The 17,126-nt window shown below is 44.1% G+C and overlaps 1 protein-coding gene across 6 annotated transcripts in view; it reads right to left on the bottom strand.

The window, feature by feature from the left end:
* Positions 1-17,126, bottom strand: part of rnf19a (ring finger protein 19A, RBR E3 ubiquitin protein ligase) — a 53,466-nt gene that overhangs the window by 15,631 nt on the left and 20,709 nt on the right. For all 6 annotated transcript variants that reach the window (XR_005041408.1, XR_005041409.1, XR_005041410.1 and 3 more), the window contains exons 2-6: positions 14,364-15,170; positions 7,902-8,110; positions 7,625-7,769; positions 5,418-5,580; positions 30-144 (exon numbers count right to left, since the gene is read on the bottom strand). Coding sequence is in view for 1 of the 6 variants with exons in the window: in XM_036971765.1 (XP_036827660.1) it covers positions 30-144; positions 5,418-5,580; positions 7,625-7,769; positions 7,902-8,110; positions 14,364-14,956 (1,225 nt within the window). In the remaining 5 variants the exon portion in view is untranslated. The remainder of the gene's footprint in view (positions 1-29; positions 145-5,417; positions 5,581-7,624; positions 7,770-7,901; positions 8,111-14,363; positions 15,171-17,126) is intronic.

Raw genomic sequence — 17,126 nt, 5'->3', positions numbered from 1 at the left:
TGATAAGAGCACTAGGGAGAGGGACTTACCAACAGTAACTGCTGCCACCACGGGGGAGACAATGACAGATAAGGTCACGCCACCCGCTATCACCAAGTTCCTCTTATGTTTGGAGATGTCCTTCCCTTCATAGCGATTGTGAATCTGAGAGGAGATGGAGGAGGAAGAGAAGAGGAGTTGGAGGAAGAGAGGAAGAAGAGAAAGTGGAGAGGTAGGAAGAAGAGGGATGAAGGAGGAGGAGAGGGATGAAGAGGAAGGAGATGGATGACGAGACAAGAGGAGGAGAGGGGGGAGGTGGTGAGGGTAAAGGAGGAGAGGAAAGAGAGGATATGTCAGTAACAGGGACGTCACAGACTTTAACACAGGGGGATTACGGACTGCAGCAGCCCCCAAACCCATCCAAACCAAACTAAAAGCCTCATTAAGGATGACCCTGATCTTAATGAACAACTAAGCTCCTACTTCCAACTAGAGCTCAGCTAAAGTTAGACAGTGGATCATTATTTTTGTAATCATATGTTGCCAACATGTTTGTTGCAGGGTTCCGTTAACTGGTAAATGCTGTTTTTGACAATAAATACAATGGTTGCCAGCCAAATAGCAGTGGATGATATTCTTCATAGGATAAATCTTCAAGCTGCAGGTGTGTGTGCTTCTATTTTTACTCATGCAGAAGAGGTTAGGTGAGGTCCTCATAAAAGGACTTCAGCTAAGTGTACCCCTACTGGGTAAGATTGTGCTGATTATCCGTTTGCAGTGTGCCTCCCGAGGGGATTCTTCACCAAAACAGAGTAAAGACTGCCTCCAGATCACTCCTGGAGGACAATGTAGCGAGGCTGATGAGTGTCAAGCTGCTCCAAGGAGTTTCCCGTTTTGACTTCCCGGACAACTTTGAGCAGACAAAGTTCCACCGTAAGTAAACGCAAGTAAATTAGAGGCAAATTGTGTTGGTCAGGCGCGTCCTAGCAGTTATGTTGCCTCCCTGGATAAGATCAACATGTGCCAGGTTTTTATTTTACCTTTATTTAACTAGGCAAGTCAGTTAAGAACAAATTCTTATTTTCAATGACGGCATAGGAACAGTGGGTTAACTGCCTTGTTCAGGGGCAGAACCACAGATTTGTACCTTGTCAGCTCGGGGATTTGAACTTGCAACCTTTCAGTTACTAGCCCAACGCTCTAACCACTAGGTAGGATGGAGTGGATTGATAGATTAGCGTAAGTAATGTGTATCGTGCATTTCAGTTGAGCTTGGAAACGAAATATCGTTGCCAACTATTCACATCGGAGTTACAATGTTATCAATCACTAGGCAGCTGTCAATGGGATTTATATGTTTAAATGAACGATTAGAATATTCCACCCTGAAACCATATGATTGTATGAAATTGATTAGAATCATGAGATTATTCTAATGATGTGTGTGGTTTTAGTCAGTAGAATTATATAGCCGTGAGTGTAGTTTTTAGTCAGAATTAGGGTATAACAATATATCTATTGTAGTATCTTAAAAACAGACCGTCTGAGAAAGATTCGGTGCCGACCTTGGCTGGGGGCCACAGAGTACTTCCCAGGGTCTCCCTATCTTGAGGAAGGACGGGGAGTGATTCTCACTTGACTCCCCTAATCTTTGTCGGCTGGGTAGCAGGACAGTGTGTGCGTAGGATACCTAATGTTTGTGTGTGAAAGTATGCGCGTAAGAAGCCAGTATAAAATGAATGGTTTTGTACAACAGACCAGCGCTCTCATGAATGAACCTTTTTGACTATTTAGCTGGGCCTCGGTCTGTTTCACTCGACCAGGATCTTACCAATTCTAGGTTACAGACTGAGCAGTATAATTAAATTGGGTTATGAACCTTGAGAACATAATTCTCATAACAACAGCCCACTGTCTTACAGTAGGAAAATGTTGTTAATCACTAGGCAGCCCACTGCCTTACAGTAGGAAACAGTTAATCACTAGGCAGCCCACTGTCTTACAGTAGGAAACAGTTGTACTGTCTTACAGTAGGAAACAGTTGTTAATCACTAGGCAGCCCACTGTCTTACAGTAGGAAACAGTTGTTAATCACTCATCTCTAAGAGACAGAACACAGTCTCCTTCCTGAGCGGTATGACGGCTGTGTGGTCCCATGGTGTTTATATTTGCATACTATTGTTTGTACAGATGAATGTGGTACCTTCAGGCATTTGGAAATTGCTCCCAAGGATGAACCAGACTTGTGGAGGTCTACAATTATTTTCTAAGGTTTTGGCTGATTTCTTTTGATTTTCCCATGATGTCAAGCAAAGAGGAACTGACTTTGAAGTTAGGCCTTGAAATACATCCACAGGTACACCTCCAATTGACTCAAATGATGTCAATTAGCCTATCAGAAGCTTCTAAAGCCATGACATAATTTCCTGGAATTTTCCAAGCTGTTTAAAGGCACAGTCAACTTAGTGTATGTAAACTTCTTACCCACTGGAATTGTGATACAGTGAATTATAGGTGAAATAATCTGTCTGTAAATAATTGTTAGAAAAATGACGTGTGTCATGCACAAAGTAGATCTCCTAACCGACTTGCCAAAACTATAGTTTGTTAACAAGAAATGTGGTTGAAAAACAAGTTTTAATGACTCCAACCTAAGTGTATGTCAACTTCCGACTTCAACTGTGTATCACATGACACGGCAGTTCAAATTAATTTAGCTAAACCTAACCCTTTTCCTTGCCTGCTACGAAAACTCAAATCTGACGTTAATTTGACAAAAGCTGGATCCCTGCTAGCCATGACCGTCCGGCCCTGGCGTTCATTTACAGTTTAATTTATTAGGCCTCATTTAACATGTTCATGCCTAGGCTAAATTAAATGACAGGCCTAGATTGAATTTGAAAACAGCTGTTTTGTTATTTATTTCTTAAAATGTTCATACAGATGGTTTATAGGACAGGTCGTTCACAAGTTATATTATACAAATATATTTCTAGGTCGTGTTTTATTACAGTGTAGGTGACTTGTTCTTCTAAGCTGAATGTTTTCCCTTTAAGTGATAATCGTTTATGATTTATAGCAGGGATGAAGATGCAATGGGCAATGTTATGCTTTTCAATATGACCCTATATTCTATTATTTTAAGATGATTTACAATAACCCTAAATGCGATTGAGAACCGTGGCTGGATGCTCTAATGTTTTACCCAATGCATATGGATGTCTGGTCAATTTCTCAAATGTCCGGTCAATTAAAAATCTTGCCGGTCACGTTGTCCAGCACCAACCCTGGTTGGATCCCATACACTGGTTCGGTTTCAAACCCCCCCGTAGTGCTCTGCAGGTGCATCCTACACCACGTCGGCCATTACTCCCACCATAGACAGTCTGCCGTATGACACTACTCAACGTCATAGATTCTAGACTGAGTCTCAGAACCCTGGTGTAGAATACTTTATCTAATCAATGGTTCTAATCTCATCTCCTAAAATGGCAAAAAAAAGACTTAGGCTGAGCAGACAGTAGAACCATCAGGAGACTGATGTAGTTGGAGTTGGACAGTCACATGACCTTCCCAGAACTGGGAATGGATGGTGTATCAATACACCCAGTCAATATAAAGATACAGGCGTCCTTCCTAACTCAGTTGCCGGAGAGGAAGGAAACCCATTGGGGATTTCACCATGAGGCCAATGGTGACTTTAAAACAGAGTTTAATGGCAGTGATAAGAGAAATCTGAAGATGGATTAACAACAGTTACGCCCCAATATTAACCTAAATGACAGAGTGAAAAGGAAGCCTGTACAGAATAAAAATATTCCAAAATATGAATCCTGTTTGCAACAAGGCACTAAAGTCACACTGCAAAAAAATGTGGCAAAGCAATAAACTTTTTGTCCTGAATACAAAGTGTTCTGTTTGGGACACATCCAACACTGAAGGTGCATAGTCACTGAGAACCACACTCCATATTTCAAGCATAGTGGTGCCTGCATCATGTGGAACTACGTTGTAGTTTTGGCTGAATGTGGTGGCCAGGTGGAACTACGTTGTAGCTTTGGCTGAATGTGGTGGCCAGGTGGAACTACGCTGTAGCTTTGGTTGAATGTGGTGGCCAGGTGGAACTACGTTGTAGCTTTGGCTGAATGTGGTGGCCAGGTGGAATTACGTTGTAGCTTTGGCTGAATGTGGTGGCCAGGTGGAACTACGCTGTAGCTTTGGCTGAATGTGGTGGCCAGGTGGAATTACGTTGTAGCTTTGGCTGAATGTGGTGGCCAGGTGGAACTACGCTGTAGCTTTGGCTGAATGTGGTGGCCAGGTGGAATTACGTTGTAGCTTTGGCTGAATGTGGTGGCCAGGTGGAACTACGCTGTAGCTTTGGCTGAATGTGGTGGCCAGGTGGAATTACGTTGTAGCTTTGGCTGAATGTGGTGGCCAGGTGGAACTACGCTGTAGCTTTGGTTGAATGTGGTGGCCAGGTGGAACTACGTTGTAGCTATGGCTGAATGTGGTGGCCAGGTGGAACTACGCTGTAGCTTTGGCTGAATGTGGTGGCCAGGTGGAACTACGTTGTAGCTATGGCTTTATTTCTACTGGTCAAGCCACAACTGAGCGAGACTCAACCTCTGACACTAGCGCCTCTATTTCAGTTTCATAAAATAAATAATTAATAAAACGGCGTTGTATATTCCCAACATAATTTAAAGGGATGATTTTGACCATATGCTTACATTTGGGGCATTTCAAAATGCAAATAGCCAAGGCTGTGCATGAGCACTGAGGCTGAGAACAATTGGTATTTCAATGGTTCTCTGCTACCGGTGTGCGTATGGCTCTCATAGGACACTTTTTCTATGCGTACGACCATTCTAAAATCTTTCGTAAGTAGCATTACTCAATATTGATAAATGAGGCCCCAGATCTACAATGCTCTGAGACTTACCCAGAAAAACTCCTCATTAAATCGCTACCGAAGGTCATTTTAACATTATTGACTCAGGCGTGTGAATACTTACGTAAATGAGATATTTCTGCATTTCATTTTCAATAAAATTAGCAAAAATGTCTAAAAACATGTTTTCACTTTCTCATTATGGGGTATTGTGTTATAGATGGGTGAGACATCTCTTTAATCCAGGCTGAAACAACAAAATGTGGAAAAAGTTAGGGGGTGTGAACACTTTCTGAAGGTACTGTATATAATAAATGTATAAGTCCAATAATGTACATCGCAATTAAGGATTCTCTTTAAAGCAGCAGTAGCATTGGCAGCAACAGCTGTATGAAATACCTCCCTGTTTCCCTCTGTTTTCAATGTGCTACTAGTACAATCAGATTCCTTTAACTGTTCGTAGCCGTGCATGTCAGTGGCTTTTGAGGGTCATCTATACACATTCCTAAAAAAAAAGGTTCTAAACTATTCCTGTGTCCAAACTCACCTTCCTCCCCACGTAGACAGGGATGCCTATGATCATGGCGGGGATGGCGATGCCAGCGATCAGAGCGATGCCCACCGGTGCGCCCACCAGCGTGCCCAGCTGCCACAGAATCTTCTTCTTCCTGCTCCATGGCTTCTTACCCCAAAAGGTACATCCTGACGGGCTGGGGGGTGAGAGAGAGGACATTACAACACCATCCTGACGGGCTGGGGGGGAGAGAGAGAGGACATTACAACACCATCCTGACGGGCTGGGGGGACAGAGAGAGGACATTACAACACCATCCTGACGGGCTGGGGGGAGAGAGAGAGGACATTACAACACCATCCTGACGGGCTGGGGGGACAGAGAGAGGACATTACAACACCATCCTGACGGGCTGGGGGACAGAGAGAGGACATTACAACACCATCCTGACGGGCTGGGGGGTGAGAGAGGACATTACAACACCATCCTGACGGGCTGGGGGGGAGAGAGAGGACATTACAACACCATCCTGACGGGCTGGGGGGGAGAGAGAGAGGACATTACAACACCATCCTGACGGGCTGGGGGGACGGAGAGAGAGAGAGGACATTACAACACCATCCTGATGGGCTGGGGGGTGAGAGAGAACATTACAACACCATCCTGACGGGCTGGGGGGAGAGAGAGAGGACATTACAACACCATCCTGATGGGCTGGGGGGGGAGAGAGAGGACATTACAACACCATCCTGACGGGCTGGGGGGTGAGAGAGGACATTACAACACCATCCTGATGGGCTGGGGGGGGAGAGAGAGGACATTACAACACCATCCTGACGGGCTGGGTGGTGAGAGAGAGAGGACATTACAACACCATCCTGATGGGCTGGGGGGAGAGAGAGAGGACATTACAACACCATCCTGATGGGCTGGGGGGAGAGAGGACATTACAACACCATCCTGACGGGCTGGGGGGGGGGGGGGGGGGACATTACAACACCATCCTGACGGGCTGGGGGGAGAGAGAGAGAACATTACAACACCATCCTGACGGGCTGGGGGGAGAGAGAGAGGACATTACAACACCATCCTGACGGGCTGGGGGGGAGAGAGAGAACATTACAACACCATCCTGATGGGCTGGGGGGTGAGAGAGGACATTACAACACCATCCTGACGGGCTGGGGGGTGAGAGAGAGGACATTACAACACCATCCTGACGGGCTGGGTGGTGAGAGAGAGGGGACATTACAACACCATCCTGACGGGCTGGGGGGAGAGAGAGAGAGGACATTACAACACCATCCTGACTGGCTGGGGGGGGGGGGGGAGGACATTACAACACCATCCTGACGGGCTGGGGGGGGGGGGGGGGGGGGGGACATTACAACACCATCCTGACGGGCTGGGGGGGGGGACGATGACATTACAACACCATCCTGACGGGCTGGGGGGAGATTTGTTACTTTACTTTCACTGTCAGAGCAGGTTAGAAAAGCAATGTGTGCAAACCAATCATATCCCTTCCCTCAATGAAAAAAGCAGTGTGCAAACCAATCATATCCCTTCCCTCAATGAAAAAAGCGATGTGTTATAGACATTTACATTAAAGAGCAGCTGTCTTTAAAAAGCAACAAATCTCTTTGAAAACAGCCCATGTGGCATCAATATGAGTCAGAAAGTTATTCTAGGGTAAAAATGTACTACAAAGTGTAAATAGGATCCTTTGTCATAAAGTCTGTCTTGTCTAAAATGGAGTTTGGAACATCCGAGCGTCACACAATATGTAAATGAATGTTGGGTCCATTTGCCCACTAACATGGGGAGAGCAGCTGCAGTGTTTGTTCTCGATCCAATAGACAGACCCACCCATCTTTGTTTCTGGAAGCCAACAGGTTGAGAAATACTGCATCAAACACCTTAGTTAGATGTCAAGCTGCTCAACTAAAACATCCGACAAAAATTTTCAACATTTATTACAGATGTCTGGAGTTATCTTGGACTCATTCTGGTAAAAAATGAGCAACAGAAAAGCATAGGTACCAATCAGCGTGTTTAGTGGTTCTAACAATGGCCATTTATCAAACGCTCTGATCCAAAGTGACTTAATTGAATGTAATGCCTATGAGGTAGGTAAAACAACCACATATCACAGGCATTACAAATAAAACCCAATCCGTACAGGCAAGACAAGTGTGAGAGTTAGTTGAAGACATGGTTGTTGTTTGTCAGCCCCTCACCTCAGGTAGTGCAGGTCAGAGATCTCCTTCATGCAGAGCCAGCAGAACTCACAGCCGCACACGGCACAGGTCATGTGGTTACAGCTGCCGTCGTTCATCTTGATGATGTAAGCAGCGCAGCGTGGACACGGCTTGATGTCATCAGCTGGTGACGGTGAGAGAGAAGGAACGGACAGATCAGATTCATCCTCTGTGTGAACTGATATGAGCCGTGAGGACGTATGAGCCGTGAGGACGTATGAGCTGTGAAGCGGTATGAGCCGTGTGTGTGTGTTACCTGCAGCACCACTCTCCTGGCTGTAATTGAGAGATGAGGAACGGAAGGTGCGTAGCCTCAGGCTCTGGGCTCTCTGCTGTCGGGCAGCATCACACGTCTGGTTGGGGTGCCACAGCTGTTTACAGTGGTAACAGAACTCTGTGCCACACCCCTCACGTCCACACGTGATCTTAGGACAGCTGGCACAGCCAAAGGCAATGACTGCATACCTGGGGAAAGGAGAACAAAAACAAAAATGGTAGCCATTAGTCCCAGAGGTTTCGGTTAGAATCAGTACTGCAGAAGGACACCAGGGGCGATGGGGGGGGCTTTATTTGGCTCATCGCACTCTAGCGACTCCTTGTGGCGGGCAGGGCTGACCTCGGTCGTCAGGTAAACGGTGTTTCCTCCGACACATTGGTGAGGCTGGCTTGGGGTTAAGCAAGAGGGTGTTAATAAGCGCAGTTTAGCTGGTCATGTTACAGAAGACGCATGACTCGACCTTCGCCTCCTAAGCCCGTTGGGGAATTGCAGCAATGCGACAAGATTGAAATTGGGGAGAAAAGGGGGGGGTAAAAAATATATTGATCTGGCGAGGAGAAACACACAGGTTTACCCATTTACATCAAATTGAAGTTACCCTATTTACAGCCTCTTAACCCCATCGGTCCCGAGACCCCAGCAAAAATAATCGCTTCATTTATGTGAGTATCAAGTAGAGGTCGACCGATTAATCGTAATGGCCGATTAATTAGGGCCGATTTTTTTACACCTCTATTTTATCTTTAGGCAAGTCAGTTAACACATTCTTATTTATTTTCAATCACGGCCTAGGAATGAGGAAGAACGACAGATTTTTACCGTGTCAGTTCGGGGGATCCAATCTTGCAACCCTACAGTCAACTAGTCGAACGCTCTAATCACCTGCCTCACGAGGAGGCTGCCTGTTACGCGAATGCAGTAAGCCAAGGTAAGTTGCTAGCTAGCATTAAACTTATCTTATAAAACCAAATCAACGACTGTCGTTGCTCCAATATGTACTTAACCATAAAAATCAATGACTCTTAAAATCAATACAAGTATATATTTTTAAACCTGCATATTTAGCTAAAATAAATCCAGGTTGGCAGGCAATATTAACCAGGTGAAATTGTGTCACTTCTCTTGCGTTCATTGCACGTAGAGTCAGGGTATATGCAAAAGTTGGGGCCGCCTGGCTCTTTACGAACTAATTTGCCAGAATTTTACGTAATTATGACATAACATTGAAGGTTGTGCAATGTAACAGGAATATTTAGACTCATGGATGCCACCCGATAAAATACGGAACGGAATAAACATTTTGTTTTCGAGGTGATAGTTTCCGGATTTAGCCCAAGGCTCGTATTTGATATAGCAGTCTGACTGAGGGGTGGTAGGCAGCAGCAGGCTCGTAATAGTCAAAAGGTATATGGTTTAGAGAGAAATAGTTGACACGTTATAATTCCTGTAATAACTTGCAGCTGAACTTGAAAGGGGTTCCTTCGTTATTTTACCATTCATGTCTTCCATAGAGAATGTCTTGATCTACTTCAAATAAGGTATGGGTTTCGTGCAGGTTAGGGTGCAGGTTAGGGTGCAGGTTTAAACCACCTCTGTGTTTTGATACCCGTGTAAATATCACTAGGATAAGGTAACGTTTATTAAGGTAACGTTTGTCAAAATATTTTCATAAATCCACTCTACAAAAAAAATGATCTTCGCTTATATTTAGCCAATATTGATCAATCAATATTGATTGATGGATATCTACACAGTTATTAAATTGGCAAGGTGGTGTAAGCCTACACGAAACACAGACCTTATTTTAAGTGAATCTAAAAAATATCGTATGGAATAAATGAATGAAGGAAGCGCTTTTCAGATTTTGCTAGAAGGTGTCATGGGAATTATGACTCGCACTTTGGTCGTCAATTCTTACCATGTCCATTATTAAAATAGGATTTCTTGCATATAGAAATGACAGTTTTTGTTTTCAACATTCATCACAGGTAACTTGAACAGTACCATTGTCACTTCAGAGCTGTGTGTGTGTGTTCTACAGATGGCAGAGAAAAGCAGAGCACCAGTGTGGGACTATTACATGGAATTGGCACCAGGGAAAGCAAGGTGTCTTATTTGTGATAAAGATGTAAGCAACGGCTAAATCAAAAAATACCACCAACCTGTGGAATCACCTTAAGAACACCCATCCAAAAGCCCATATGTATTATATTAAGTTAAAATAAAATTGTTCATTCAATATTGTTGCAATTGTCATTATTACAAAAATGAGTATAAAAATGTCTGCATTTTAAAAATCGGCCGATTAATCGGTATCTGCTTTTTTTTGTCCTCCAATAATCGGTATCGGCGTTGAAAAATCATAAAATCGGTCGACCTCCAGTATCAAGTGTTTTACCATTTCCTTTACAGGACAACCAGGAAAAGTAGAACTGTGTTGGAATATTGCTGGGGACTAAAATAGCCAAATCCACTAATTTCAAGATGTGTCCACATACTTTTGTGTAACGTTATATCTATATCGTCTTTCTACCTCAAAATCAATGTAACGTGGTTAACCTTAAATCTAAATCATCTTTTACATTTGAATAAAATTCAAACAGAGAACCCGGAGATCATGGGAAAAGACTGCACTTGACCATTTCACTTGAATCATTCCCATGGTGAATCACTAAATCATTCCCATGGTGAATCACTAAATCATTCCCATGGTGAATCACTAAATCATTTCCATGGTGAATCACTAAATCATTCCCATGGTGAATCACTAGCTACACTATGAAACTACACGATATTGCAGAGACTTTTTTAATGTTATTTAACTAAGCAAGACAGTTAAGAACACATTCTTATTTACAATGACAGCCTACCTATTACCAGCCGCAATTGATATGGTGAAAACAAATGTGTGTGGAGGCAGAGGGACAGAAACTCACACCAATACCTTTGTCAGATAACACATAGAATGTATGCTATTGCTAGCAATCAAGAGAAAACGGACGGAACGACTCAAACTCCCCAGCTTATACTCTCCAAATGGACGTTAGCTGTGAGGGCCCAGATGACCATGCATTGACTTTTGTTGGCTAAACAGGTCACCGGATGCTATTCATGAGGACATATTGTTCTGTCTCACGATTCGGGAGCATGAAACGGCACAGGGGATGATTAGGCCTCTGCACTAGTTATGAATGTGTTTCTTTCTGCTATATGGACACGTTGGATGATACACCGAGAACAACTGGCAGCAAAAGAGCTGAGCACAGAACTCTGATATACTGCAGCAGGGAATTTCCCGTTCACAAAACTATGGAGATATGGGATCTCCAAAGTTTGTGGTCATACGCAGATCCTTAAAAACATAGGTGCTGCTGGGATAATAAAGACAACTAGTATAGAACAATAGGAGAGATATGGGATCAGAGCATGACCATGTTCTATATCACCCCGAGGCTTGGTGGTTATCCAGGGGAGTGGTGGAAAGATGTTTCACAACATGGGTCAGCATCCCTGTGGAGCGCTTTCGACACCTTGTAGAGTCCATCCCAGACGATTTGAGGCTGTTCTGAGGGCAAAAGGGGGTTCAACTCAATATTAGGAACTTGTTCCTAATGTTTTGTACACTCAGTGTAAATCTGTCATTCTCATTGAAAGCCAGTCTAAGAAGTGGAGAATCTGTTCTATCAATGAGAATGACATTTCCACTTCTTAGACTGGCTATTTGTTATAGATCTGTCATTCTCATTGATAGAACAGATTCTCCGCTTGCTGGCTGATGTTGACTCTACAAGGTGTCCAAAGCGCTCCACAGCGATGCTGGCTCATGTTGACTCTACAAGGTGTCCAAAGCGCTCCACAGCGATGCTGGCTCATGTTGACTCCAACGTTTCCCACAGCTCTGTTAAGTAGACTGGATGTCCTTTGGGTGGTGGACCATTCTTGATACACAGAGGAAACCTAAGCGTAAAAAATCCAGCAGCATTGACACACAGGTGCACCTACTACCATAACCCATTCAAAAGGCACTTAAATATTTTGCCTTGCCCATTCACCCACTGAATGACACACATATGCAATCCAAGTCTACATTCTCTCTAGGCTTAAAAATCCTTTAACTTGTCTCCTCACCTTCATCAACACTGATTTGAGTGGATTTAACAAGTGACATCAATAAGGGATCATAGCCGTCACCTGGTCATGTCATGGAAAGACTCCCATTTCTAGGTGAATTTGGTCAGGTTGTCTGAAAAGGTACATATTACAGCTGTAAGACATTGTCTTGAATCTAGGTTGTGCCTTCAGATTCTCTCAATGACTTCTCAAACTCCCAACACCGGCCTGGTCTGTTTCACAGGCATTCTGGGAAGTCTGGCGATGTTGTTTAAAAACTCAGTGATAACATGGGAGTAGCATGTGACAGGATAGGGCTGGGCAGGCAGGACACTAATATTATCCAGTGTTGCACTTCTGAAATACAAAAATACATTTTACCACTGGAGTTTAATATCACACAAACTCATCAGAAACACAACCTATTTTTAAAAACTTTCACCTGTTGATCTGGTTACTCGGTACACCTGGCCTAACGTTGAGACAATGACTTATCAATGACCCAAGCCCAGCTCAGTTAATCCCTACCATTGTGTCGCTGAGTCATCATAATGCTTCAGTAAAATGTACATTATACCAGTGGCATTGGTAGACACAATGTAAGTAACCTAATTTATGTCCCTCTAACTGCCCTGAATGCCTCTGCTGATCCTACAGCTATTGTATACAGTAATCATGTGCATATCAACCAGATTTATACTGTTAGCACTGAGGCGGTGTGCCCTAGTAGGAAGTCCACTGTGTGCAGCTCACTCTGCACTAACATAAATAACATGAGAATGTCTACTTCTGCTATGAAAACAAGCAAGCATCCCAGAAAAGTTGTTAAAACATGTACCTTAAATATTGACTGGCTTTCATCAAGCTGCCCACTCAAGAAAAACCTTCAAACTGTAACCAGTGGCTGCAACCTGGTTCAGGTTGTCAGTCAACCTACCAGGGTAGTTACAAACAGCACAGGAAGGAAATCATCATGTATTGATCACATCTTTACTAATACTGCAGAAATATGATTGAAAGCAGTATCCAGATCCATCAGAAGTAGTGATCACAATATAGTATAGCAATATCTATGAAAACCAAAGTTCCAAAGGCTGGGCCTAATACAGTGTATAAGTGGTCAGGCTGGGCCTAATATAGTGTATAAGAGGTCATACAATAAGTTTTGTAGTGATTCATATGTTGATGAAAGAATATCTGTTGGTCCGTGGTGTAATGAGCATCTAGACGTAACAACTTCACACAGTTATGAAATTGCTTATCCCAGTTACTAATAAAACATGCACCCAAGAAGAAACTACACTATGAAACAAAGATATGTGACAACGAAATATAGTAAAAAGCTTTGGAGCACCTTCAATTACATTTTGGGAAAAAAGGCAAACTCAGTTCCATCATTCATTGAATCAGATGGCTCATTCATCACAAAAACGATGGATATTTCTACTTTAAATAAGTTTTCATTAGAAAACTTAGACATGGCATGCCAGCAACAAACGCTGACACTACACATTCAAGTACATCTGACCAAATTATGAAAGAATTGTAATTTTCAATTCCATAAAGTGAGTGTGGAAGAGGTGAAAAACATTATTGTTCTTTATTAACAATGACAAGCCACCGGGGTCTGACAACTTGGATGGAAAATTACTGAGGATAATAGTGGACGATATTGCCACTATTTGCCATATCTTCAATTTCATCCTATTAGAAAGTGTGTGCCCTCAGAACTGGAGGGAAGCTAAAGTCATTCCACTACCTAAGAATAGTAAAGCCCCCTTTACTGGCTCAAATAGACAACCAATCAGCCTGTTACCAACCCTTAGTAAACTTCTGGAAAAAATGGTTTGATCAGATACAATGCTATTTTACAGTAATTAAAATTGACAACAGACTTTCAGCACGCTTATAGGGAAGGACATTCAATGTGGATAAAGAGTTACCTGTCTAACAGAACACAGAGGGTGTTCTTTAATGGAAGCCTCTCCAACATAATCCAGGTAGAATCAGGAATTCCCCAGGGCAGCTGTCTAGGCCCCTTACTTTTTTCAATCTTTACTAAAGACATGCCACTGGCTTTGAGTAAATTGTCTATGTATGCAGCATGGCTGGCCCATAGATGTACACAGAGAGCTAACAATAATATACATGTCAATCTCTCCCGGCTCAAAAGTAAAGGAGAGATTGACTTCATCATATATAACCGTTTTAATTTTGCCGGACCCCAGGAAGAGTAGCTGCTGCCGCCTTGGCATAATAAATAGAAATACAAATGAACCGTAATGACTGATAATGAACTCTGCCTATTGCCGTGAGGTGTGTGTCTCTTACCCGCAGTCGGGGGCGGGGCACCAGCGGCAGTCAGGGTCGGCCACCAGCCATCGTCTCAACATGAACTCCTCGTACTTCTCCATGAGGGGCTGGTCTCCCAGGATGATGCGGATGTCGTGGGGGTTGAACCGCTCAGAGCACTCTGGACAGCTGATGTTGACGCGCGACTCACTGATCTCTATTCGTAAGTACTGGCGCAGGCAATCCGCACAGGAGCGGTGGTGGCAGGTCATGATGTCAGGGAAACGGTCTCTGCCGTGGCGGAGGAGACAGAGAGGACACTCCAGGAACTCAGAGGAGGAAGAGGCCACAACAGGGGCGGAGAGCGTTGAGGTCTTGTCTCCATGACATATCTCTGAATGGATGCTCTCCACACTGGCGATCCCGTCCACACCGCCACCCTGTAAGTCCTGTGATTTCCTCTTGGGGTCTCGATCCCCACGGTGGCGCCGGCTGAACAGCGAGCGCAGGGAGAGGCGTCTCTTCTTTGGGGCCTTCCTGACGGAGGGCAGGCTGATGGAGGAGGCTGCTGAGTGGAGGTCCCTCTCAGACCCAGAACCCCCCCGATCCCCCCTCAGCTGCTGCAGGCTCATCTCCCCACCAGAGGAGGCTCCTCCTCCACCAGGCAGGGGGGCATCCACAGGGAGGGAGGGGGATGGTGAGAGGGGCTGGGGGGACAGGGTGTTAAGGAGCAGGCGCAGGCTGGTAAGACATGGTGGTGGTCTCTGGTGGCGGCCTGGGCCTGCTCTCCAGGTCTGGTCTCGTATGGCCCACAGGGCTGGATCTGTTCTGGACACCACACACTACCTGCAGGGAGAGAAGGAGTGGGTCAGTGACTGAACACAGAAACAGGGTCAGAGACAGACGTTTCGGTCAAGGGAAGTGTTCTCACTGTTTCAGTTAGAGAAGACATTTCCTCATTTAGTACAGAAAACATGTGCAACACTGGAAATATTCCTCAACAGTTTACTAATATCAATAGATACTATCTAATGTGTGGTCAGAGAAGTGTTCTGGGACATAGGCTAGTTAATGTCATGAAACATCTAAGTGGGTGCTGAAAAAGATATACAGTAAGGAGTATTGGAGCACTGAAACAAGATAATTATACTACTTCCTGGTGAAACATGACACGTGTGTTGGGTTCAACAAAGAGCAAGTCAAAGGTGCAGTACCAGTAATCACATCAAGACACAGAACTACAGAACACACCGTATGAGATACAGAACACACCATATGCGATACAGAACACACCGTATGAGATACAGAACTACGGAACACTCCGTGTGAGATACGGGACACTCCATGGGAGATACGGGACACTCCATGGGAGATACGGGACACTCCATGGGAGATACGGGACACTCCATGGGAGATACGGGACACTCCATGGGAGATACGGGACACTCCATGGGAGATACGGGACACTCCATGGGAGATACGGGACACTCCATTGGAGATACGGGACACTCCATTGGAGATACGGGACACTCCATTGGAGATACGGGACACTCCATTGGAGATACGGGACACTCCATTGGAGATACGGGACACTCCATTGGAGATACGGGACACTCCATTGGAGATACGGGACACTCCATTGGAGATACGGGACACTCCATTGGAGATACGGGACACTCCATTGGAGATACGGAACACTCCATTGGAGATACAGAACTACAGAACACACCATTTGAGATGAAGAACTACAGATGTAATGTTAGTGTTCTAAATGAGAATTGTTTTTCATAGTAACTGATGATCAGTCAGTAGCGACACCCCCGTAAGCACAGACATTTACATCGGCGTCATGGAATGCCCCCCCTCCCCTCTACTCCAATACAAAACAAACTTCCGACCAGAAAGCATGAAGCGGTAGCTACATATTGAAATGGTTGGAATTTAAATCTCTACAAACCAAGGAGACGGACATCACGAATGGTTAGAAAAAGGGAGACCAATAGATTACTACAAAAGGAGCAAATCCTAGATGCCCCTTACCCGCCTGCAGCTGAAAATGTGCGTAAGTCTAGGACGAGGATACCAACAACCACTGAAGCATCTATTTTAACAGATCAACAGACACAGCCCACTGAGAAAACTACAACCACAAAAGACTTCTTGGGAACGCAACGAGAGACTAACGAACTATCATCCAGTAGGCGGACATGCAATCACAGAGGGACAACAAAGGCATACGCTCACAAATACATAAAATGCTATTTATTTTTGAATGAGCGGCTGTTCATTTTCAAAGTATTAGCATTTCCATGAGTGTAGTTATCAACTATATTACAGCGGGTCCACTGAGTTTCCTGCTCGAGCTGTCCCCACCCCTTTCCTTTGTCTACCAAGCCATCATATCGGTTTTGTCCAGGGACTTATTATTTGTATCATGTTAGTAACCAATGTATGACCTACTGTGTGTGTGTGTAATTCTGTGATTGATTAGTTGGTAAATAAATAATTAAGCCAATTTGTATATCGCTGATTCATGATCTATGCTAGGGTTGGTGACGTTCAGAATGAGACTGATTAGGTAATAATGCATTAATAGAAGACTAATCGATAAGATATGAACATCTGAGTTAAATTCAGGAAATTGCAACTCCATAAACAACATTTTCCCGTGGTGCCCCGACTACCTAGTTAATTACTATTCCATGATTCGTTTAATTACGGAACCATTACACAGAATTGATTTGATAAAATAACAGTCTTCACATTTAATGACAGCAAACACTATGACAATACTGAGGTCCT

Source organism: Oncorhynchus mykiss, chromosome 32 (genome assembly GCF_013265735.2).
Source record: "Oncorhynchus mykiss isolate Arlee chromosome 32, USDA_OmykA_1.1, whole genome shotgun sequence".
Taxonomy (NCBI): Eukaryota; Metazoa; Chordata; class Actinopteri; order Salmoniformes; family Salmonidae; genus Oncorhynchus; species Oncorhynchus mykiss.
The sequence above is the reverse complement of the archived record's forward strand: the minus strand, read 5'-3'. Positions and strand labels throughout refer to the sequence as shown.